Source organism: Alligator sinensis, unplaced genomic scaffold (genome assembly GCF_000455745.1).
Source record: "Alligator sinensis unplaced genomic scaffold, ASM45574v1 scaffold366_1, whole genome shotgun sequence".
NCBI classification, from domain to species: domain Eukaryota; kingdom Metazoa; phylum Chordata; order Crocodylia; family Alligatoridae; genus Alligator; species Alligator sinensis.
In genome coordinates, this window is record NW_005841851.1 from 2,130,963 (window position 1) to 2,155,230 (window position 24,268).

Sequence of the window (24,268 nt, forward strand, 5' to 3'; positions counted from 1 at the left end):
TATATATATATATATAGTTTCATTTTGATCACAGAAAAATGTGGAGTTGGGGTTACATTTTTTTTGTGCAGAACCAACACATTATCGTGGAGTCTCCACAGGGATTCACCGATGGACCAACGCTGCTCCTCCAAATCTCTACGGTAGCAAAGGGTCAGGCAGCTCCTAGTACACCTGGTCCCAACGACCGACCAAAATGAGTTATTCAACCTTTTTATTAAAGGAGAAGCGATTTGAAAAGCAAAGCAGCAAGCCCATTTTTTTTGTGCAGAACCAACACATTATCGTGGAGTCTCCACAGGGATTCACCGATGGACCAACGCTGCTCCTCCAAATCTCTACGGTAGCAAAGGGTCAGGCAGCTCCTAGTACACCTGGTCCCAACGACCGACCAAAATGAGTTATTCAACCTTTTTATTAAAGGAGAAGCGATTTGAAAAGCAAAGCAGCAAGCCCTGCATCCTTGCTGTGTGGTGCTTTGGAAATCTGTGCAAGCCCTTACATGTACAGCTCAGGTTCCTGCTTGCAAACACGCTGTCGGCTTGCTCAGAGCAGATCCACCAGACAGCTGCCTCTACTGGAGAGTATCCCACCCTGCAAAGGACTGGCAATAACATGTAAGCCGTGCACTTCTCACCCATACCTTTAGCAGTGAGATTTGTCATTTGGGGTACAGCATCACCACAGGTTTTGTAAGAAATATTGAGCATTTCTTCCCTTATGTTCACAATGCAGTACGTTCCTTCCATCAAGCACCAGTATCTTATACCAGGAAGGATTTTACTCACCAGTCATAAAGTAAAACCCTCTTTTTTTCCAGTTTCAAAAGGCTCAGCACTCCAAAATTCAGTGACCTATAGACAAAGCGGAGGATTGGGCCAAAAAAACTCTCATGAGGTTCAATGAGGACAAGTGCAAAGTCCTGCATTTAGGATGGAACAATCCCATGCACCGGTACAGGCTGGGGCTGACTGGCTGGGCAGCAGCTCTGCAGAAAAGGACATGGGGGTTACAGCGGACAAAAAACTGAATATGAGCCAGCAGTGTGCCCTTGTTTCCAAGAAGGCTAATGGCATACTGGGCTGCATTGGTAGGTGGTTGCCAGTAGGTCAAGGGAAGTGATTATTCCCCTCTGTTCAGTACTGGTGAGGCCACATCTGGAGTACCGTGTCCAGTTTTGGACCACCCCCCCTACAAAAAGTATGTGGACAAATTGGAGAGCAACAAAAATGCAGGGGGCTGGGGGACATGACTTCCGAGGAAACTGAGGAACTGGGTTTATTTATAGTCTACAGAAGAGGAAACTGAGAGAAGACTTAATAGCAGGCTTCAACTATCTGAAGTGGGGTTTGAAAGAGGATGGAGCTGGGCTGTTCTCAGTGGTGCCAGATGACAGAACAAGGAACAACGGTCTCAAGTTGCACCAAGGAAGTTTAGGTTAGATATTAGGAAGACTTTCTCACTAGAAGGGTAGTAAAACACTGGAACAGGTTACCCAGGGAGGTGGTGGAAGTTCCATCTTTGCGGGGTTTCAAAACCTGGCGAGACAAAGCTTTGGCTGGGATGATCTAGTTGGGGTTGGTCCTGCTTTGAGCAGGGGGTTGAACTAGATGACCTCCTGAGGTCCCGTCCAACCCTAACTTTCTATGAGTCTATAAATACCTGCCAGAAGCTGCTCCAATTTCTATTTATGCTGTGGCAGCCTAATTTCTCACTATATTGTCCTTATTAAATTAACTAGCCATTTATCCAGTGGTTTAGTTAACTATCATAATTAATAAATTATAGCATCCCAGAAATGTAAGGCTGCATTTTCATGTTTGATGCAATCAGATCATATATAATCAAACAAGAATACATGGCCTTTGGTGTCTAACCAGCTGCATTATGCTCTCTGGCACAGGAAGTTTTTCCTGTCTTCCGAAGAGAAAATGTGGAGAACTCAGCTTTTGAAGTTTAATGCATGTCAAAGTTTTGGCTTCTGACCCACCCAATGACCCAAATCCAAGTATTCTTTGCACTGCAGTTCAAAAACATTGTTCAACAAAAGGCACATTTAGCCAACAATAAAAAAAGGAAACTGAAGGTGAGAATAATGGAGCAATTTACAACAGGACAATGATTTTTTTAAGCTATCGTGATTTGATTTGCATGGTATTTTCAAGTGGCAAAACAGTTGAAAGATTTCATAGTTTCATAGTAGGTAGGGTCCGGAGGGACCTGAACAGATCATCTAGCCTGACCCCCTGCCACAGGCAGGAATGAATGCTGGGTTCACAAGACCCCAGAGAGGTGATCATCCAACCTCCTCTTGAATTTGCCCAAGGTGGGGCGAGGACCACTTCCCTGCGAAGTTGGTTCCAGATTTTGACCGCCCTAACTGTAAAATATTGCCTTCTGATCTCTAACCCAAACCTATTCTCCATCAGCTTACGATCATTGTTCCTCGTCACCCCAGGTGGTGCTGGGGAGAAAAGGGCTCTGCCTATTTGCTGATGATCTCCCCTGATGAGTTTGTAGGCAGCCACCAGGTCCCCCCTCAGCCTCCTCTTGCTGAGGCTGAACACGTTCAGGTCCCTCAGTCTCTCCTCGTAGGGCCTGTCCTGCTGCCCTCTCACCAAGCAGGTGGCCCTTCTCTGAACCCTCTCCAGGCTGGCCACATCCCTTTTGAAATACCATTTCTCTGTCTAATTACTGACCACAGACTCTTCCTTCACTAGCCTACTGGTCAATCAGAGGACGACTATGAGCTACCCTTATAATGCAAGTATGAAAAAGGCAAATTCAATCTCACAAGAAATTTCCAGTAGAGATGGGGAAGTCGTATTGCCATTGTACAAGGCACTGGGGTGACCTTATGTGGGATTCTGTGCAACTCTGGTCACCCATGCAGGAGAGAGGGATTCAGACTGGAATAGATGCAGAGAAAGGCTGCAAGTCTGGTGAGAATGGAGGAGGCTACCTTGAAGAGAAGTTCGAAAGAGCTTGGCTATAGCTTAGTAAAGCTGCAAAGGCAGGAAGAATGCTGCATATAATTATACTGGGGAAAAAGCAGCAAGCTAAATAGTGCTGGGACAAAAGTGCTGGTACACCAGAGTCCAGAGGAGAGCCACGCGCATGATCAGAAGGCAAGAGAACAGGCCTTATGAAAAGAGGCTGAGAGCCATGGGACTCTTCAGCCTGGAAAAGCACAGGCTCAGGGGTGACCTGGTAAAAACCTATAAGTACATCAGGATCTGGGGGAACGTCTGTTCACCAGAGCGCCCAAGGGATAACAAGGTCCAATGGTCACAAACTCCCTCCAAGACCATTTTAGGCTGGACATAGGGAAAAACTTCTTTACTGTCCAAGCCCCCAAGGCCTGGAATAGACTCCCTCCAGAGGTGGTGCCAAGCACCTACTTCGGACTCTTTTAAGAGAGATTCGGATGTTTATCTTGCTGGGATCCTTTGACCCCAGCTGACTTCCTGCCCCTGGGGCAGGGGGCTGGACTCGCTGATCTTCTGAGGTCCCTTCCAGCCCTAATGTCTATGAAATCTGTGAAGAGTAAATGGATATTATTTGACTGTGAATAAATTTAGGCTCAAAATTACTCTGATCTTAGGACAGTGAGAGTCTGAATCAGCCTCACAAATGGATCACTTCTGGGTTATAGGTTGATCAGATAGATCTTGCAGATGGATACGAAGCATGATTGTCTGCAGCACCAGAGAACCAGACTCAATGACCGTAAAGGTCCCTTTGAGCCCTATGTGTTCATTTCTGTACACCTGCTACCTTCGGTGCCAAGCAGCACTGTGGGGTTTGGGAAAATGGAATATGCAGCTATGGGAAGGAAGAGCTGAGAAAACAGAATATGTATTATTTGGTCCACAGCCTTGTTACCTGTGGCTTGGCATCCAGGTGACATTCCAGACTACATCAGCTTGCCCTTGTTACTTAAATGGGTTATAGCATGAAAAGGCAAAGCTGTCACATGGTAAACAGGAATTGGTTTACCCCTTGAGTGAAAAGGAAAAAATATCTCTGTTCTGGAATAACTGATTGCATGGGGAATATGGACAATCAATTCTATTAACTCCACTCTAGCTAATGGGGTGGAGAGGGAAAAACAATCCATCTGACACTGAAGAGCAAATCAAGGCTACACTGCAGTATGTTCAGCCACACGGATGATTGGATTTTTTTTTAATAAATAGCTCTATTTGGCTACTGACTCAATATCAGTGATCTGACAGCACAGATGACTCCAGTCCATGTCAGACAGACATTTGGAAAGCTCGTACAGGCATGAATGTACTGACAGTATACAAGGCTAACACTAAGGCCAATATTTTAGCTTTGTTGGGTTTTTTTAATCTCAGTTCTTACAGCTCAAACTCCTTATGATCCCAAGATGACATCTTTAAATTTAAACTTGGAGCTTAACAGTGTGTTTTATTCTGCCAATGAAAAGCTTTATTACTCTTTGCAATCATAAGGACAATTTTCTTTTTATTAAATATACTGGGCGAGTGGCAAGCCCTTTTTTTTTTTTTGTAAAATGCCTGCTGTATTGGTTTTACTTATCAAGTTCCAAGTTTTTAAAAACAATCTAGCTAGCAACTACAGCTATTTTTAGTACCACACTAATCTTTTCCTCCATTGTTTTAGTGATAGGTTTGAATCTGGCACAGAGGACGTTAATGTATTTTTTTCAGTAAAAGTCTAGACAATGTCAATGACATGATGCATTGAGCTGCAGGATATTGATTTGGGTCTCCCTGACAGGCAATTAATACACCCCCCACCCCCCGTGCAATAAGCCCAGTTTAGGCAAACAAGCAAGCAAACAGCTTCCAGGATCATTACTGCAGACAGCATTTCTTCAGGGATCCACTCCTTGCAGCCCTTGGGAGTAGTCCCCTGAAGTCAACGGCACTATCTGCTGTGTGCAGAATGAAGCAAATGCTTAGATTTTGCAGACTAAGGACACTAAAACTGGGGCACTTTCCAAGAGGCTATTTCCAATTTGTCCTTTCCCAGAGGATCACTTGATCTGTGCCTCTGCTGTCAATCTATCACAGGGGTGGGCAATTATTTTGGGTGGAGGTCCACTTCCTGAGTTCTGACAAGCCATCGAGGGCCGCATGACAGGCAGCCAGGGGCAGATAAATATTAATTTTCTAAATTTTGTAGGGGCCCCGTGGGCCAGATAGAATGGCCTAGTGGGCCACATTTTGCCCACCCCTGCTCTATCATCTTTCAGGTAAGAGATAACAACTAAACAAAAAAGTCTTAATTCTGCTGTAGGATTCTTCTCCCATAATTTGTTTATAACTACCGTAATATCACAGATTTTTTTTCACGTAAACACTTATTTTCTTCATATAAAGTGACATTTTTAACAGGCAATGTCAGAAAGGAGAAAGCAGCAGCTTTCCCCATGCTCCTTCCTCAAGCACTGCATCATGTTAAATTAAAAAAAACTGTTAAAAATCCACAGATGCCAGGACAGTTTTATTTTAGGATTCAAACTTTTCCTCCCCCCTCTACTCCCCCCCAAACACACATCTTCTCTGGTTGTATCAAAAATCTCCATACAGCTCTCTAGCAAACAGGTCTCTTCACAGGAGATGCTCAAATAATTGCACACAACGCGACAGGCCAAAGACTGACTTTAACCCTGAGTTTCTTAAAGGCAGTATGTATTTATTTCACCCCTAGAAAATTTTATGCATTAGTCCCTCTCCTATCTCAGGATTTTCATAGTTAATTATATTCCAGAGGAAATGTATATCATTATAATGGAAATGCTGATGTTGCCTCATTTATTATTGCAGTTTCTAGTAGTTTTTGCCTGATAGTAACAGCTCATGTGTGTCAGGTCCTATGTTACAGCAAGGGAGTGTGTGCATATCTGGGTTTCAGTTTCACAAGTTATATCAATGCTACAAGTAACCAGAAAAGCTGCAATGCTCCAATTGTTACAATTTGAGCAGCAAACCACAGATTTTCCTTTGCTGGTTTATGCAGAGACCTAGCTCCTCACCACTATTCTTGTATTTGCGACTACTTCCTTTACTTCCACCCATGGGCGTGTAGTCATTCTGCAGCTTTGCACCACACCACACCACGCCACAGCCTACCGATTCACCCAGCACAGGATGCTCCAAATAGCTGTGAATAGGGATGTTCTGCTCTGCAGCAGTTTCATTCCACTGCAAGCTAGCAAAAGACAGTGAGGAGTCATGTTTTCACATTACCACGGTGGGCCAGGGCACAAGTAACTTTCCCATACAACACTGAAGTTTTATCTCCAAAATAGTCTTGTGCTTTATTAGCAGAGTCAAGAAAAGAGCCTGAAGCCAGTATTTATGACACTATGACTTCCGGTCTTCTGCTCTTTATGTCAGTTTCTCGGTAAAAAAAGGACTTCCTGGATTCTTTTCTCTTCTTTTTCCCTTCTTTTCTGCTTCAAGTCCATCTCTTCACCTGCTGCAGACTCAAAAGAAACCAACCACTGTCAACTGCTGGAGTAGCAGCCATTTAAGAAGGAGCTCCTTTGAGTTACACCAGGTTGGAAGAAGTAAGGGCCATATCAACTATATGGCTATATCTCCTTGGGAATTAGTGGCTCAGTATCTTCAGCTGTCCCTTGTGTTGTTTGTGGGGCTGTTGCTGCCGCCAGGCTTTGGATAGTTTCTTGCTGATGCTGCTTTGCCTTGTTATATAGCAGGACTCCAATTGTTACTAGAACAGTTCCAACGGCTGAGAGACTTGTGATTTTGTTACTGAACACAATAATACTTAGCCAGATTGACAACGCATGCTTCACAGTACTAGCAACACTGAAACAAAAAAAAAAACCCAGTAAAGGACTGAAAGCTTTGAAATTTCCCACATGTAAAACTTGCCAACCTGTTTCAGCATGCATTATCTTTGCAGAAACCCAGATTCTGCTTTTCCTATTTGAGCTAATCAGAGTGAGTGTGAAATGGTGTGAGCATCAGCAAGAACAGGTCTGTGTAATAGACCTATGTGGGAATTAAATTTGCTTTAAAAAGTGGGGGCAAGGGGAAGTTAAACAAGACTGCAGCAGAATCCTATGTTCGCCATTAGTTAATCCATCCACCTAAGTGGTCCTACTAGAAAATAAATAGCATTCCATTTTAAAACACTGGTAAGCAATTGCAAATATACCTACTTGATGCTGCTATTAATGCAAAATGAGGCTAAGGACTGTGCAGAACAGTCCCGCCGTGTAATATTATGGGCCAAATCCCACCCTTCTTACACACAAGAACAGTAGTACAGTTGTCTACACTGGAGCTACAGACACAAGGGAAGTACAGGAGTGGTCTGTGCTTGCATGCAGGATTTTGGGGGTTGAGTTAGATGAGGGGGCTGGACTAGATGACCTCCTGAGGTCCCTTCCAACACTTATTTTCTATGATTTTACAAGGCATTTCATGACTCTGAAGTACAGGTAAAGCAACTTTCCAATCAGTTCCTCATTTGAGATAATCTGAGCTATGAAAGAATAATATGGAAGTTATATAGTGTTACCTGAAAGTGACAGGAGAAATTTTTCCCATCAAAGCATAAGCTGTGACGCTCTGAAGATGAAACAAGACTCCATCTATTAGGAGGAGTACAATGACATCCTGGTTATAACTGAAACTTCTTCCACTTTTCCCAATCACTGGCACATCCTAAAGCCAAAAAAAAGGAAGATTTTAGGAGCACAGTTTACAAGAACATCTACACTGTCAAGTAATTTTCCCCCTGCCTAATGATGGCATCTCCTTAGTACTGGAAATACCCAAGACTATTTAATCCAGATTTCAGAAGCCTGAACTGGAATTTTTTTTTTTTTTTTTTTTTAATCCTTTGAGCTTTCTCTTCTCTCTGGAAAAAAAAAAAAATGTGAGCCCAAATCTGTTTTCTTCAGACTTTCCATCACATCATTTAATCCTGTGTGAATGTTTAAAAAAGGAAGTGGCACACACAGCAAGATACTTCTCTTAATTTCCCACCAAGATTAGAGCACTGTGTCACTCAGAATGATTAGGAAAGATTCAGTTTTGTCATGTCATTTGAGAGAAGTAGCTGTGCTAGCCCATTCGGAACATACCGAATCCATAATTCACCCTCGACAGAACACACTGGGCCTTGCGTTGGCATCTAAACTCATCCCGCTCAGCCCCTTGCTACGGCTTCTAGCAGAAGCATCATAACTCAGGGCTGATCTGTTCTGACTCAGTCATATGGGCGAGTGCTGCAGTGGGACATCTTTTGAAACCATCTCTAATGCAGTTAATAAGGTTTCATAGTAGCTAGGGTCAGGAGGGACCGGAACAGATCATCTAGCCTGACCCCCTGCCACAGGCAGGAATGAATGCTGGGCTCACAAGACCCCAGACAGGTGATCATCCAACCTCCTCTTGAATTTGCCCAAGGTGGGGTGAGGACCACTTCCCTGGGAAGCTGGTTCCAGATTTTGGCCACCCTAACTGTAAAATATTGCCAAAAGGTTGCGATAATTGCTTTTGGCTTCTCTATCATACAGAAGAGAACAGGATAAGATTACTGCCATCCCAACATTTTCTCCACACCATATAATATGTGAACATATGGTTTCATTATGGTTGTAAGTCAATTTTTTCTTTTTCTGCATTTGGTCTGTGCAGCTTAGTAGTCAGAACACAGAACCTGGAGACAGGAAACCAAGAGTCCTAATTCCCTCTCTGACACAAACCAGCCAGAAGACTATATCACAGTTTCCTCTCTCATAACAGACTGTCAAGCGTCCTATGAATACAGTCCATATCAAACAGGCCAGCAAGAACACAGGACTAATTTCTTTAAGTTACTTTGAAGGCATTTAGTCAAATTAAATAATGACTTGTTCCTTAAATCTTGAAACCAACTTCAGTTTTTTTTGGTTTGTTCGTCAAATCATGTTTGCATGAAACTGCTTCTCGAAACACCCTCTCTCAGCCTCTTAAAACATCACCAGCCAAACACAGGATGAAGTGCATGCCAGCATGATTTTAAAGAATAGGAAAGGTAAACTGAAAGTAAGTCATCTGCTCACAGGTCAGAAGGAAAACACACGGCATTGTTAGCTAATGGAAGTTACCATGAAAAATATCCACGCTGGAATGAGCATAATGACTGCAGCAGCACTGGTGTAGAACTGAAGCTCTGGGGCTCTATAAAGAGAGACAGAACATTAAAAAAAAAAGAACGTTTTTAAAAGTTATCACCTAGTTACTGTCAAAGAGCTGTACTGAATTTACAATCAATGGCTCAGAACAGACACCTTAGTGCTCAAAACCATTTTTAGAAAAAATCAGCTAAAAAGCCTGATGAAAGGCACAAAAGACTCTTAATGGAGCTAAGAGTTTGCTCTCCCTGAATCCTAAGTTTAACAAAACAGATGCTTTCAAAGGTTCAGATGGTTCCTACCAATAAAGGATTTATTGAGTGCTTTAAAAAAATATTTTTAAAGCTAATGATTGTGAACAAGAACGATATAGTGCAATATTTAACTAGTGGTTCAAGCGTTCTGTAGTTCAAGTATGGAAAAAACCTTTTGGGACTGTAGCAACTTTAAAGGAGTGGCATACTGTCAGTCTTGGGCAGAAGAGGGAGTTTCCTTAGCATTAGACAACTGCCATTTTGGTAATCTAAAATTCCTTTAAGATATCCATCTCTTACACACTAATGGTTATGGTTTGGGTTTGTTTATTTTTTGTTTGTGGAAGACTAACTACTTCTATTTCTGACATAAAATTGGTTAATATTGATATGGCACAGCTGTTATCAGAAGCTGTGAAGGAAGACAGAGGCCCTGTCCCAGTCCTACTAACTCTGAAAACCTGGTTTCCTGATGATCCCCACGGCCCTTCTCCAAACGGTATATTCGAAGCAACAAATACTTACGAAAAGCGGTACTTGTCTCCACTGAGCAGCTTTTTGGAAAAAACGTTTTGCAGACTGGGAAAAGAAAAGCAAGAAGTTTACCTATAGATACTGCTTATAGCGAACATATGAACTTAATAATATCCTGTGACAGAAATTGAGCTTTTCTATACAACTCCGGCCAACAGCTGCCTTTTCTACACCAGTGGTTCTCAATCTTTTTGAACTTGAGGCACCTTTCAACAGACTCAAGACACCCCTCAGAAGATGCCAGCTCTTAGTTCTCACTCACTCTCTCTCTTTGACTACAAAATAATACTAGAGCAATTATTCTGTTGCAAAACTTCAAAAAAAAAAAAAAAAAAAAAAAAAACCCCACAAGTCAATGTTTTTAATGCTATGGATTCCTATTTGAAAACTCTGGGATTATTCTGTGAATTGTGTTTCCACAGCTAACAGTGCTAACATTGCATGGCATCACACAACACCCCTGAAAGGATCTCAAGACACCCCCAGCAGTACAGCACGCTGGTTGAGAATCGGTGATCTGCGCAGTCCTTCGTGGGTTTAAATAGAATAGAAAAGGCAGTTTTAGAGGCAGGGTATATTCTTTTCTTGTGTGTCTCATTAATGTGGCTGCCCTATAAACACATTGCAGAATGTTTTGTTAACCCATTTTACATGCAAGTTGTTTTAAGTTTCCCATTTTATAAATAGCATGCGATTCACTATTGATACTTTCATTTCTTTTTCTTGTTTTTTAAGTTTGAAGTGAGACCATTATGGAAAGCAACATGAAATGCCATGCTCCTATTTAGGAAACAAATCAGAGTTTGAAACATGCAAAATGAAGATGAAAGGATAGCAGGTTAGGATGTGGTTTATTAACTGTATTTCTCGTTCTTCAAGTAGCTAAATTTCAGGTTTATACTTTACTTTTTAGATTAATATACATTAAGCATTATTCTGTTTGGTAATTCTCTCATAAGTTTAACTGAATCTAAAAGTGCCAGTTACCTTCTCTGCATCACCTCGCTGACTGTAACTTTCAGAAACAGAGAATTATTCTTTTAAAATTAGTATTTGGTATTTTAAATGGAAACACGTTTGATATTTAAGGAGCTTGACTGGGAAACTGGAGTATTGGTTTTCTTTTTCCAATCAACTCCCCTCTAAAGCAACAGTATTAGAAATTAATAGAAACATGGCATATCCAGCCCGTGACGATGCAAAAGGGCATTTAGAAAAAATGGTGCAAGGACATTCAAGCTGCAACGCACTGCAGGTTGCCAAAAGCAAAAGGGCTGCACCCAATTTCCATATACAGTCTTTCATAAAAATACATATGCATCCAGCCTTCTTTCATGCCTTATTTTGCATTTGAAGAGAACTGATTTGAAAGAGGCCTGATTTAATCACTGCCTGGCAGGCTGCGTTCCCTTACATCTGGTTAGTGGCAAAGTACAAACAATCACACCTAAGAGAATGGAGAGCAAAGCTCAAGATCACCCAGTAGACCTATTTTGTTTTCACAGGAGGCTTTGGACCCCTAACAAAGTCCATAGGCAGAACTTCTGGAGGGAATGAGGAACTGGAGCTGAACACCAACGCCATTGGACTCCAAGAGCAGGAAACAATAATGCTGCCCCTGCCCCCTTCCCAGCCCCCATAAATGAGTTTGAATCACAGGAATGGCATTTATAAAGTAGAGTCTCAGCAGTTTATCTAGTACCATATTTATTAAGATAATCTCTTGCCTTGAACATATTAAAACATCACAAAGCCTCGTTTTGGTAGAGCTCATTCTGTTTACTTAGCAGTCAGATATGATATAGCTTAGTATCAAGAGAAAAGTGTACCCCCAGAAGTGCATTACAATATCATGCCCTTTGGATCACTTTGAATCTGAACCAAGACAATAATGATTTACACTGGCTGTTGTTTTTGTCTTTCACGTGTGATCCAAGTCCCAAATCACTGTTAACGTTGCCTGTTAAAATCTTATCCTAATGCTCTAGCTTCAGTTACCTCCTTAGTGTTATTAAAACATGTATTTGCTTAACTGTAATTTTAGAGCCAGTAACACTTTTTAAAAATTCACAAACACTAACATACTTATATTTTTGGCATTTCAATATGTCATTTTTTGCCACCAGTCACAACCAAGCCAGTATTTGCATACTGATAACTCTAGTAATTGGCTTATGGCATGGCATAGGTTCTGGATCAAGGTAACGACACACGGATTTTATGAGTGCAGGAGTTCTGTTCTTTAACCACTGACATGTGTGCTGACATGTATGGTGTTCCCATATCCAAGATAAAATGCATTTTCTATTAGTATAATTCTCTCTGTAGCAAAAATGAAAACACTGCACATTAAGCACGACCTGGACAAGACAGCTCTAGAACGCGAGATGGCTTAGTTTACCAAATAACTACAACTTTTTATTGTGTGCATGCAACCTCCCTCACACCTTACCAATCCATGATGTTAGTCGACAAAGCTGCTGAAAAACCCAGAATGTTGAAGCTGAGTTCTGTGGCTGTACATAAAGCTAGTCCGCCCATGACTGGGATGAGAGACAGATTGACCAGCAATCCTGTGAGTAGAAAGAAGATTTAAAACTTTACATTGCCATACTTCCATTGCCCCACACCGCATCGCTTGTGCTTAGGAAAGAAATCGGTCAACTCCAGGTTAACTTTTCTAGTAAAAAAAAAAAAACTTTTAATTTCTTAAGTGTGGATTTGTTTTCACTTCAATCATAAAAGATTATAGACAAACTGCTGAACAGCACTTAAAAGATCATCTAGTCACTGATTCACCAGCACACTTGATCTAAAAAGAAAAATGACAGGTGACCTCCCTCGTCTTGACTTTCTTGTCAGTCATCAACTCACCACCTGTCCTGTGCCTTTGCTAAACCTGCCTCCTCCTGGCTTGTATCATGAAGTCTGAGGTGCAGAGTGCTGTCACAAAGAGTGCAGATGACTGAGCAGCTGCGAGGTCTCTCTCAGGAAAGAGAAGGATGCAACTACAATTCAGTGGGACTCCAAGGAATGATGTGAGAGGCCATTTCTGTGCATCAGCTTCAGGCTGGAGGCAGTAAAGATGCCAGAAACTTAAAATGTAAGTCACATCAGCAGCTTGCCTTCAGAGATGGAACATGCACATCATTTCATTTAAGGGTCTAACCTCAGGACACTAGTTTCTTGCCAGAAAAAAAAAGTGTCCAACTAACACCATCCTTACACAAATTACGATATTGTTTCTTGCTCATTCCATTTACAGTTCAAGCTTTTTCAATAGGAATGATTTTTCCAACTGGTCTAAAAATGGAACATGCTCAAAACCTTCTTTTTGTCAAAGGCAAAATAATTACATAAAACACTTACCAGTATATTCCCCTAAAATCATCCGAGACATGATAACAGTAAAAATAGGTGCAGAGCTTTTAACTGTTTCAGCAAATGAAACAGCCACATTTTTCAGGCTGACCAGCCCTAAAACTACTGTTGCAAACCTGGGGGGAGAAAAAAAAAGTCCCATTAAATGCAGCAGAAAATAAAGCGATGCTTTAAAAAGCTGATTTTAGGTTAGGCATTTATTACACGTAGTTACTGCAGCCTAATTCTTTTATACACAAGTTTTTACTACAGGACCTAAATGTCTGCTACATATCTAGCCCTTTGTTTAATCAGAAAGCTAGTTACCCTTTAAAAATAGTGCTGCAGGACTTGGTTACAAAATAGATCCTTCCAGTTTAGTAAAAACATTTTTAAAGTACTTTGGTTTTGCGGTGTAGAAAAGCAAGCCACGCTTTATTTTAGCCCCGTCCAAGTCTGCAGTACATGTTCTCTTCTAAAAGGTGTGTATTTGAAAATAAAACGTAAATTAATAACTGATACTACACATTTAATACAGCTTGCTGGGAAAGGGTAACATGACACACCATAGCACAGTAATTAGTAATGACCAAACATCTGGTAGTTTTAAATGAGAATAAAATAGTAGTCTTAGAGAGAAGGAAGAAATGTCATTAAAAAAAGAAAGAAGAAAAGAGGGATCTATTTAAGATAAAGGAGCTAAAAGTCATAGTGAGTGGAGCAGGTTTCCAAAAGACTTCATGTCAGAAGAAAGCAACTAATATTTAGGAAAAGTGATTAAAGAATAAATCATGAGATTCTGAAAGGTTCAAAACAGTTGGCACTAACTGTGCTCTCCAATCTTTTCTGTGGACAGAAGGGGTCATGGACGCAAACATATATAGTGACATTATACTTCAGACAACCCGCTGGGAATGTTCAACCATTTACCTCATCAGTCCAACAAACAGCATTATCATGATGAAATTGGGTGGGTAAGAGATACGTGTCTTGTGCTGATACAAACAGCACGGTACAAACATTTTTACACAGCCAATGAAGGTGGTTGAGAGCATTTGAACAGCACCTGAAGAAAGATGGGAAATCAAGACCGGTCAGAAGATGACTAGAGTATCAAGCTATCCCAAAGTACGACGCACATTTTTCATTAGAGGCCACTGGAGTTAGACATGGCTGGTAAAACGGGCAGCTTCATAAAATGCTGATCAAAGCCCCGTCCTTCTGCATCTACCCTTGGTGTGGCAGATGAGACAAAAGGTGGCAAGATAACTACAGACATTAAAAACCACGGCTACATTATAGAAACTCCATTCTTCAAAAACCAGCAAAACTAGTAGATAAAAACAGCTGCTGTCCAGGCTCATATGAGGACTAAGAACTTTTGCAATTCAGCAATGCTTTGCTCTCTTAGGCCTCTAGAGGTTCGAACATTACAAACAATCTATTAAAAAATAGACTTTAATTTAAGAGAGAGAAAAACACTGTCTTACCACACACTAGAGCAAGCAGAAAATCAGGCACATTTTTGTCTACTTTATCCTTGAAGTAGTCTATGCAGATTACCTTGTAGTGCAATCCCCATAGCACCTCTGTAAAAGAGCTTTTATTCCATTTTACAGAGAGGCTAACCCAGGACAGGAGTCCCTGTCGGTGCTGAAAATGGGACTCTCAAGTTCCCAATTCCCAATCCTGTTGCTCTGACTGCTTAACTGTCTTTCTTGCACCACAGAAACCACCTATTATATTACTTCACTGGCAAACATTTTATTGCAACTGAGTTCTTAAATGAAAACCAATTACCTAGCATGCTGGGCTCTCCCTCCAGCAGTGAAAGTATGTACTTGTTAAGGAAGAGCGTGCAGAAGCTGAAGAAAAACCACAAGGTGAGGTAGATGAGAGCATGGGAATTCCAGATGCCCAAGTCCGACTCAATGACTGTGGTCTCCGTGATAGTGATTTTTAGTACGTTCTCCTCCGGTACGCTGTCGCTCCTGGCAATTACAAATTTCTCACTCCGATTAGCAAAGAGGGAGTCCAACGGAAACAACGCCTTCCCCTTTGGCTTCTCTTCAAGACGGGGTGGATCAGAGTCCTCCAGAGTCTGAGTGCTCGTTACAGTCGACATGCTGATGTTCAGAGACTACTGTTCAGACTTAATAAAAAGCAACATTGATTTTGTCTAGAACTTCACAAGGAAGCGAAAATAAATCTCACATGGTTATTCTTTCAGCTCCGTTGGCTCATAAAAGTTTATCTGGTCCTCCAACCAACATCTTGTTTAAAAATAACACTTCAAATGCTTCTTCCTGCAGTCTGTTGCCCTTTCTGCCAATGGAAAAAAAAAAAAAAAAAGCAAAGAGTTCTTCACTACTTAACAATGCCATTTTAAAATATTCATGGCATAGAAACACCAGGTTTCATTTGCAGTTTATGAAGGAGACAAAGATTTGCATTTGTTGCATTGCTTAAGACATACATTTCTACTTGTTAATGTGATCATAACATGCAGAAGTACAGATCCGCCTCAACTTCTTTTCTATTTTGAGACAGCCAGTGCCAAACTAAAACAAAACAGGTCTCTGGGTTCCAAAGTTCTTGCTCGTACACGTAGTTATTACCTTCCTCTGTAATTATGTTATTCTCATTCAACCTGCTACTTTACATTCTGTCTGGAAAATGTCTTTACAGGTCACAATTCTGTGCAGGAGTGCATTTATGGTACTATCCCCATGGTTTACACTGCTACAGCCATTTTTTTTATGACATACAAAAACGCATAAAGCAGACAGTGGAGAAAAATACAAAGAGAGAAAGGACTTTAATCAGCCCTCAAAGACCACATGATTTTTATACCTTTTGATCTTGTAAAACAAAACAGGCAAAGAAATTCCCAGGTGTCTGAGCCTTCTGATCATAAAGCAAAGATAAGTGGTGTGGTGAATAACGTGTAGCATGGGTACTTCAGCCACACTGTAGTGTAACACAAGCAACTACAGCAATCCTTATAGTACAATTCTGGAAAAAAGAACAAACCTGGGAATACAGGTATCTAATTGTTTCCCATCTGAGGATACACTTTTGAACTGTAAAATAAAGTTGGGTGAATCTATTCTGCCACATCAGTTGCATTACAGTGTCAATGTCAAACAATGTATCAGTTGCATAAATAGGGCCCAACATTGGTAAAAAGGAGCCAAACCATTCTGTCTGTCTTGATCAGCAACATTAAAAGCCACCTTTGGATGTTTGTCTTTGCAACTGATACCCAAAATACAGACTATCAGAAAGACAGAAGAAAACAGAATAGGTCAGACAGCAAACAGACTGTATACAAGGTCTTTCATTACAGAGATTAGGGTTGCACATCAGCAGGTCTTATAGGATTGAGCAACCTGGAAAACGCATTTTAGAATATCAGTGCCCGAGAGGACACATCACTCGCTACACAGGCAAAGTATAGAGACTGCCAAAAATAGCACTGTATGGTGGAAAGTTTAACTATGGACATCTTGGCAATACTGTTACACAAGGATGCCTCTGAACAATGGCAGCACAGTAAACGCTGCCTGGCAGGTGAACACACACAGGGGCATGCACCTGGACGGCCTTGTATTGGCTAAAATGCTTACTGAAAAACTGGCCAGGGCACATATTTTATTTTCTTTGCTTTTTAAAGCTAGACTTGACCTGGACATTGCAACCCACCTCAGACACATGGATGAAGCGGTTAAGACGTTTCTTTATCCCATCCAAGCAGCTGTTAATTTTGCACTGAAGTTTTCACTTCTCAGATTTTTCATTTATCTTACTTCAACGAAGCAGCAAGAAGACTGCCCCTCCCCAAGTCCTTTTCCAAGAGCAGAACACCTCTGATGTAATAGTGCACTAAGATACAGACCTCTCCTAGGCTGCTGTCAATAGGTTCATGCTGATTCAGATATGCTTCCGGGGGGCTTAATCCCACTTATGAGCTAAAGTATTTTTCTTAAAGGACAGATTTGTTAAGACTGCCGCAGAAGAAATTCTGTTCAAACTCAGTCCCAACGCTCTTAAGCACCCCAGTTTGCATGAGGCCAATTAGCACAGTTATACGGAAAGCCCTCTTTACCCTTTGCTCTAGCGTCGTTGATTGTCGGGAGCAGCTCACCACATCCTCACGCAGGCATGAAAAACAGAGCCCTGAACTAGGAGGATGCCACGACCGGAACATGAGGAGGTTCTGCAGCTGTTCAGGACAGAAAGCCACTAATGCTTGATATCTCCCCCTGGGGGAAAAAACTAAAAGCTTTGTGTTACACAGTAGAGATATTCAGGCTCAATATTTATAAGGTAACCCACTGCCGTAATATCAGAGTGCCCCACTGTCTGCTGATCTGGCAGGCTCAAAGCAAACAATTGAGGAAAACATCCCAGAGTAAGTTCAGTGCTGAAGTTCACTAATAGGAACACCTTTCCAAACAGCTGTAGCTGTTACCCGATGAATACAAATGACAGAACAGCCTGTTTCCCAAAGGCTTTGGGCTATTATCTGAAACCTTTTGGGGGGGAAAAAACAAAGGAGAAGGCTAAGAAACATCAGGACTTTCAGGCACCCCAGTATACAGTGAGGATGCAGCCAGTCAAGCGACTCCTCAAAGCACCCTGCAGCAGAGCAGCGAGGCATCTCATTGTTCTGGTGTGGTTGACCCAGTAAACACTGCGGATCTAGACATATATTACAACTGTACTGATATCAAATGGTACCAATATAAACGTGTAGGGCATATCCAGCCAAGGGCACCTGTGTTTTTTTCCCAGAGACAAATAACAGCAGCACAATATGTGCTGCTCCTACTTGTACCCAGGGAATGCCCATGACACACATGCACTGCTGTGTGGCAAGTTGTCCCAGGTGGAGTAGGGGAGGCTGGGGCCTGGAGGCCTCTGGGGCTCCAGTGGCGGGGATCTGGGATCTGGCAGCAGGGAGCCTGTCTGGCAGCTGGAGTATGGCTCCAGCTGGCCAGGCTCTGGTTTCAGGTGGTGCATACTGCCACCACATGCGTCACCCCGCTTTTTAGGTGTGGCTTTTTTTCATACCGGGATCTCCCGGGTCAACACCCCCCACCCCAACCACACTGCTAATTAGCAGCATGGGGAACACCTGCGTGTGCAGCGTGTAGTCTGGACCCACCCTTACAATACAATTTAAGTCTGCATAATTTTGTATCCATGCAAATGTAGCAAAACCATTGCAGCTTTAACCCGGTTTCATTCAGGTCTAAGATAAGGCAATTAAGCTAATTTACATCCCTAGGAGATCATACACTTGTAACAGTTACAGTATAACAGCTGCTGCCCACTCCCAGGCAGCTGCTCCCCTTCCTTTTAAAGTAGTTAAAAAACAGAATTGTCCATGTTCTCTGTATTACCTGTATGCAAGAGAAACAAGAAATAGTGGAGGGAGCTAAGCTGCTGGTTAGCCAAATCTCAATTGTTAACTGGTACTTGTAAATCCGAGATTTACTGTTTCTGTTCTCAAGCCTTGAGAAGCATGTCAACTACTGTATCTTATTGCTTGCAGTCTCCCTGATTCAGTGAAGAATATGCTCCTAAATTCTTATACCTCAAGAGAGTCTCTTATATCAATGACCCAGGAGGTAATAAAAATTTGTTTCTACTATTAAAGCTTTTTTAGTCACTGGAACTTGCCCATATGCACACAGCTACTCAAGAGGGAGGCTTTGCAGGACTGAGCTGTAAAATATATGCAGAACATGACGGCCAAAAGAAATGTGTACAGGAAGTTACATTAAGGCCCTGGGGAATAAACTGGAACAGATTATGGTAGCTGCCAAGCCAAGAGAGAGATTAAATGTCATAAAATATTTATCTTGAATATTCATAGCTGTTTAATGTACAGAAGAGCTGGACTGAGTTTCTTAAGATCACCGCTCTGCTTACTGAACTGTTACTAAAGTTAGAAAAGCCAAGCTAGTGAGTTCACTGCCACGTGTATTGTAACTATGCCCTGCCACTGAGGGCTTGATTTTAAAGAAAAAAAAAAATGATTTAGGAACAAAAACTAAGGAGATTACACAGCAAAATATCTTCTTAGGGCAACATGCCTCTCTGAGCTTGCAAAATTAACTGAATTCTTATTGCTGCAAAATTAAGCTACTTCATTTAAATGGGATTTAGAACAATATGTCAGCAGAATAAAGGAGAATAGGGGATTTCCAGCCACTCACAAATCAATCAGACTGTAGTCCCATGAAGCTATTTCTATACAGACATTAAGCTTTCAGGATATTAAACACAACACTGAAAAAAGCCACGCTTTCTGGCCTTGAAGGTGGGTCTCAACTCAATTAACAGTAATCCACTACTTGTCGATTCAGAACAATACTGGCAAATCTGCTGGAGGACTCCCAGTCTTGGTTACTAGGGCTGTCTTTCCACATCATCGTTGTTTTGATCCAGCAGCAGTGTGAGAAGTAACATTTCACAGTTCCTACTCTGCAACCACTTAGAGACAATAACTACAAAGTGCAAAACAAGAACTGTCTGGTGGAGAGGGAAACCATCACACAACAGCTCAGAGTAATAAATAAAAGCTATATCTACAAACTGCAGGGGAGTTAGGTTGGCAGAATGGAATCAATGTTGGAATTTAACCAAGACCTTGGGAAAAGCAGTACAGCACTAGCAATAAGACAGGAGTGTTACCAGCACTGGGTGCCCGAGTGCCATTGCTAGTGAAAGGAAGACTGCCACCTTTTGAATCTGCATTACGCCCCAGCCACCCCCATATACCTGGGATTCCCTTAAGTATTCTAGTAATGTATGCCAACATGACAAACATGCTGGGATCATAAAGGCTGGGCTTAGCTGTGACCCATTGGCACTTACCCTACAGATTGGAAGTTAAGCCAAATAGTGTCCAAAACCTGTGGTTCAATTGAACCCAGAAAATCTTGTTTAAAGTATTCCAGGTGTGCAGGGTTTGTAGTCACCCTTGACCTTTTTCTCCCCAATTTAAATAAAAATACTGCTCTTGGGTTCCTACTTTTAAATTAACACACTCCTGACTATTTACTGCACTTCCCCAAATACAAGACAAGGTGACCCCTCATCAGCATGGGGTGTGGTGGAAGCTATATCTTGGATTCAAGTACCAGCCTGAATCAGGCACAGGGCCAAAGCCAGAGCTGAGCTGCTGCCTGCCCCAGGCTGGGACGGCTTGTTTGTCAGGGGAGGGAGCTCACAGCAAGAGGAGCTGGGGGAGTCTGAAGGGAAAGGGGGTCTGGCCCTTTGCCTCCCACCACAGCAGTGGGGAGGGACAAAATGAAGACAACCTTCCTCTAATTCAATTCTATACATGGCAATTTATAATTTTCCACCTATAGAATCTAATTATTAGGGGGGGGTCCTCTAAAATTCAAAGTGGTCTTGGATTTGGGTGAATATGATAAAATGAAAGGTATTTTCACAGTCTTCCTTAACAGTGCCATAATGCTACAGTAACACAAGCAATTAAATAAAATGAGGCTTCTGACTTCAGCAACATTTTTACATTCTATTTCGTATCATTCATTAAAGAGTATGACATTCAATAAAGGTTACCACTATCAATAAAACAAAAGAAAAAAAAAAGTATGCATGTACCCCCAAAATTACTGACCTGCTGCCTTAAATTGACCGGAAAGTCTTAAATTGGCTGAAATAGTTCCCCCATCTGGGATTAATTCAGTCTTCCTCCCTTGATGCCAACCAGCAGCTGATGTTCATCAATGGATGAAAACGTGGCAGTGGCTGGGAGATTCGTCCTGTTGGATTACACATACATTAAATCTTCTGGCTCATAAAAATCAGCAGCAGGCAGCGTGCTTTTTGCTGTTCTCTATGTCACCCCCTAACAGTCAAAATGGACTAAAATAAGTCACTGCACATGGAAATAAGTAAATGAATAATATCCAGTAAAAGCTTTCCACTGGCTCAAATCAATACTGAGGGTACAACAGAACTAGATAAAAATCTAGCCGAGGTGTCTCTTTGCCACATATGAAAACGTCACACTTGTCAGACCATTTAAGAGGCTCCATGCATTCAAACACCCTTTCTCCCCAATTATGAGTTTGACCAGCAACACTCACTGTCAGCTGAAGCAGAGAGATGAAAAAGAACCTCTTTTTAAGTGCACTGAATAAAAAAAAAAATATAGAGCCCAGGAGAACACAGGTTCAAAGACAAGATTTTAAAACTCATAAGAGTATTATCTTTCATAAAATATCCTCCCCCACCATAGTACCAACAGCTTAATCAATCTGAAAACAGGGAAACTGCATTTGCCAGCGATTAGGAAGGTCGGTTAGATCCAACCTTTACTGTCCCAAAGTTTGATTACCAAAAGGCTCAACACATTTGCTGTCAACACGTAAAGCAGCCTCGGAGGCTCACTGCCAACAAACAGCCGTCCGTTCACGCAGCCTTAGAAACAGCAACAGTTTTGGTAGGATGTTATGGCATAAGCCCAATGTTTGTAGGAGTTGCTTTCGAGAAGGTCACAATAGGCATTTAGAGCCTAGAGCACAACAGTTCTCCAACTGGTGAAGAAACCCTCACTTCTAGAGAAAGAGAAAATGCAAATGGGAAGCAGCAGTGCAGATCAGCAAGGCTACTGATAATTCAACTCCATTACCTATAGGCCTTTGGTGGCAGGAAAACTTCATAATAAGCCATAATACTGCACATTCATGTAACTGGCCGGGGCTATGACAACTTAATCAACTGGTCTCAAGTAGAGCTGATATAGCAGAACCGTCTTCCAACAAGCTTAAAAAAAAAATCAGCAAAAGACGTTCCTAACTCTCTGCCTTTTTCTTGACAGAAGGCACCAGATTAACTCGGGGTGGGGGGAGGCCGCAGCTGCAGGCATGGAGCAGAAATTACAATGCTGACCCGAAACATTCCTCACATGACCCTTTTGAGGTTTTCTGTGGCAGCATCGCAGATGGCAAAAGCAGCCAACTGGGCTGCTTCCACCCAACACTCCTTGGGAACACCCAGTAATCCTGTTTAAAAAGGGAGCATGGAGGAAAAAAAAAGGCCAAGAGCCTCTTCAGAGCCAGATTTTGAAAAACAACAAAAGGGTCAGAAAAAAAAAAGAAAATCAAAACCCACTTGGAGAGCAAACATCACCAACCATGCGCTGTCATGGGAGTAATTAAACTAGCCTCTCCAGCAAACCTGACTTTCTGACCTTTGCTTTGCAAGTGTTTACACTGTACACAGTTATTTGTGGAGGCAGACTGGAGTCAAATAAATATAATAATTCATTTTCCACTAAGGCACCCACAAACTGATAACACACATCAAGAAAAAAAACAACCAGTCACATTACTAAATACATAGTGGATATTTAAAGATATATATGTAGATATAAGCAGTAGTCTATTCAAATGATAGTAGCATAGTAGAAATAAAAAGCGCTGTTGCTCGTACGCTTTGGCATTCTCTCTCAAGTGTATTACAAGCCAGCTTTTGAGCACAGCTCTTCCTTCCATCAAGCATATTGAGTATTTTTAGAATACGACAAACTTTCATTGCTGAGTTGTTTCCAAGTTGAGAGCTACCCCTCTCAGTGCTGCGTGGTTTCAGAGCCGCTTCTGCACAGCTTCCCTGCTGCATCTCAAACCGCTCGCAGGTGTCCCAGTGCATTGCATGCAGAATCCCGCTCGCAGGCCCCGTCAGACACCATGCTCTGCTCGACTCAGATACTCTAGGCTGCGGACTTGCCTCCATCTCCCAACAACAGGACAGACACTCGGGCTCTGCTCTACTTACCCAAGAATCAAGTGTTGCCCTCTGTCCATTCATGTTTCTGAGACCAAAAATTCTGCGAGCCATACAAAGAGACCCCAAAGTGAACACCAGCTGGTAGCAAAGACAAAGAAACCCTATGCGGTGCTCTCTCCCCTCCCATTAACATCCCCATACTTCTTATGAAATAAAGTACTCACCTTCACAATTTCTACGAAGACCCCACTCAATAAAGTCTTTCATTCCAAAAGCTAGAGAAGGATTGCAAGCTCTTTCATTTGCAAAAGATACAGCTGATCTAATAGGAACGACAAAGCCAAGCTCCTCGACCCCCTCCAAGTGTCACCCCTTGCAGACAAAAGCTTGTCTTGCATGCCTTGCATTTTAATTGTGTATTTAATATAGGCCACAAACACGCCTAAAACATGGTTCAGACAGTTTAGAGAGAGCCAACCGCATGCCGGCATGCAGAGACCTTAGCCTTCAAGGCATCTATGTGTAAGTATTTCAAATAAAGCTGCAGTACAATGATGCACAAGGCTCCTCTTTGAGACTTGCGAGCATCTGGAGTTGCTTCAAACAAGCCCTCAAGTCTAAATGACACTCCCCCAAATTTTTTTTACACACCCCAAACAAACCAGGTCAGCGAGAGCCCATGCAGCAATGACGACTTCCCCCCGCTCACTTACCGACACCGCCAGCCACCTAGGTCAAACCCCACGCTCGGACCAGGCACCCCCCAGACAGACGCTGCAGAAGCACGGCTGCACTCTGTTCTGCCAAATGCATCTCACGTCGACCAGATCATTCACTAGCCGCTGAGATCTGCCAGAGTGCCTCCATGTACGAGCACCCTTTGCTAGTGCAGCTCGGAGACCACCAAGGGACACTGCCAGTGCATTTCAGTCCTGCCCTGTTAATCCTGCGCAGGCTTTTCCTGGGGCCCAGTGACAGTTACGTAGACCGCAACTCCGCACCAGGGACACGGGTCTTTAACCACCATCCTGTCACTCCCGACCGAAGCTGGCTGGGCCCAGGCCTCCAGCAGGGGTGGATGCAGGGGGGCGCGGTGCGGGAACTGCTGCGGACTTCACGGAAGTGACAGCCCCGCTCCCCTCCCGTCCTGGGGGAAGCGCCGGGGCTGCTCCTGCCGGCCCTGCGGGGGGACAGG

At 42.4% G+C, this 24,268-nt stretch overlaps 1 protein-coding gene across 5 annotated transcripts; it reads right to left on the reverse strand.

Moving 5' to 3' along the window:
• Positions 1-5,172: 5,172 nt before the first annotated feature.
• LOC102376002 (solute carrier family 35 member E2-like) lies at positions 5,173-24,238 on the reverse strand. Of its 5 annotated transcripts, none has more exons than XM_025211553.1 (10): positions 23,787-24,238; positions 20,960-21,104; positions 15,100-15,624; positions 14,230-14,365; positions 13,309-13,436; positions 12,392-12,512; positions 9,931-9,984; positions 9,125-9,197; positions 7,549-7,694; positions 5,173-6,830 (listed from the first exon to the last, which is right to left on the reverse strand). In XM_025211553.1, the coding sequence occupies exons 3-10, from the start codon at positions 15,422-15,424 to the stop codon at positions 6,593-6,595; spliced, it is 1,221 nt and encodes a 406-aa protein (XP_025067338.1). In that variant the 5' UTR covers positions 15,425-15,624; positions 20,960-21,104; positions 23,787-24,238; the 3' UTR covers positions 5,173-6,592. The 5 variants fall into 5 exon arrangements, with proteins under 5 accessions (XP_025067338.1, XP_006016243.1, XP_006016242.1 ...); XM_006016181.3 differs by lacking the exon at positions 23,787-24,238 and adding an exon at positions 21,977-22,840; XM_006016180.3 differs by lacking the exon at positions 23,787-24,238 and adding an exon at positions 21,683-21,950.
• Positions 24,239-24,268: the final 30 nt, after the last annotated feature.

Excerpts from the sequence above, each read along its gene's own strand:
- LOC102376002 (XM_025211553.1), bottom strand. The coding sequence starts at position 15,424 with ATGTCGACTGTAACGAGCACTCAGACTCTGGAGGACTCTGATCCACCC. Across the intron at positions 9,985-12,391 it reads TCGACTAACATCATGGATTG|TCTGCAAAACGTTTTTTCCA; the intron begins GTAAGGTGTGAG and ends TTCTTTTCCCAG. Across the intron at positions 6,831-7,548 it reads ATTTCTCCTGTCACTTTCAG|TGTTGCTAGTACTGTGAAGC; the intron begins GTAACACTATAT and ends TTTTTGTTTCAG.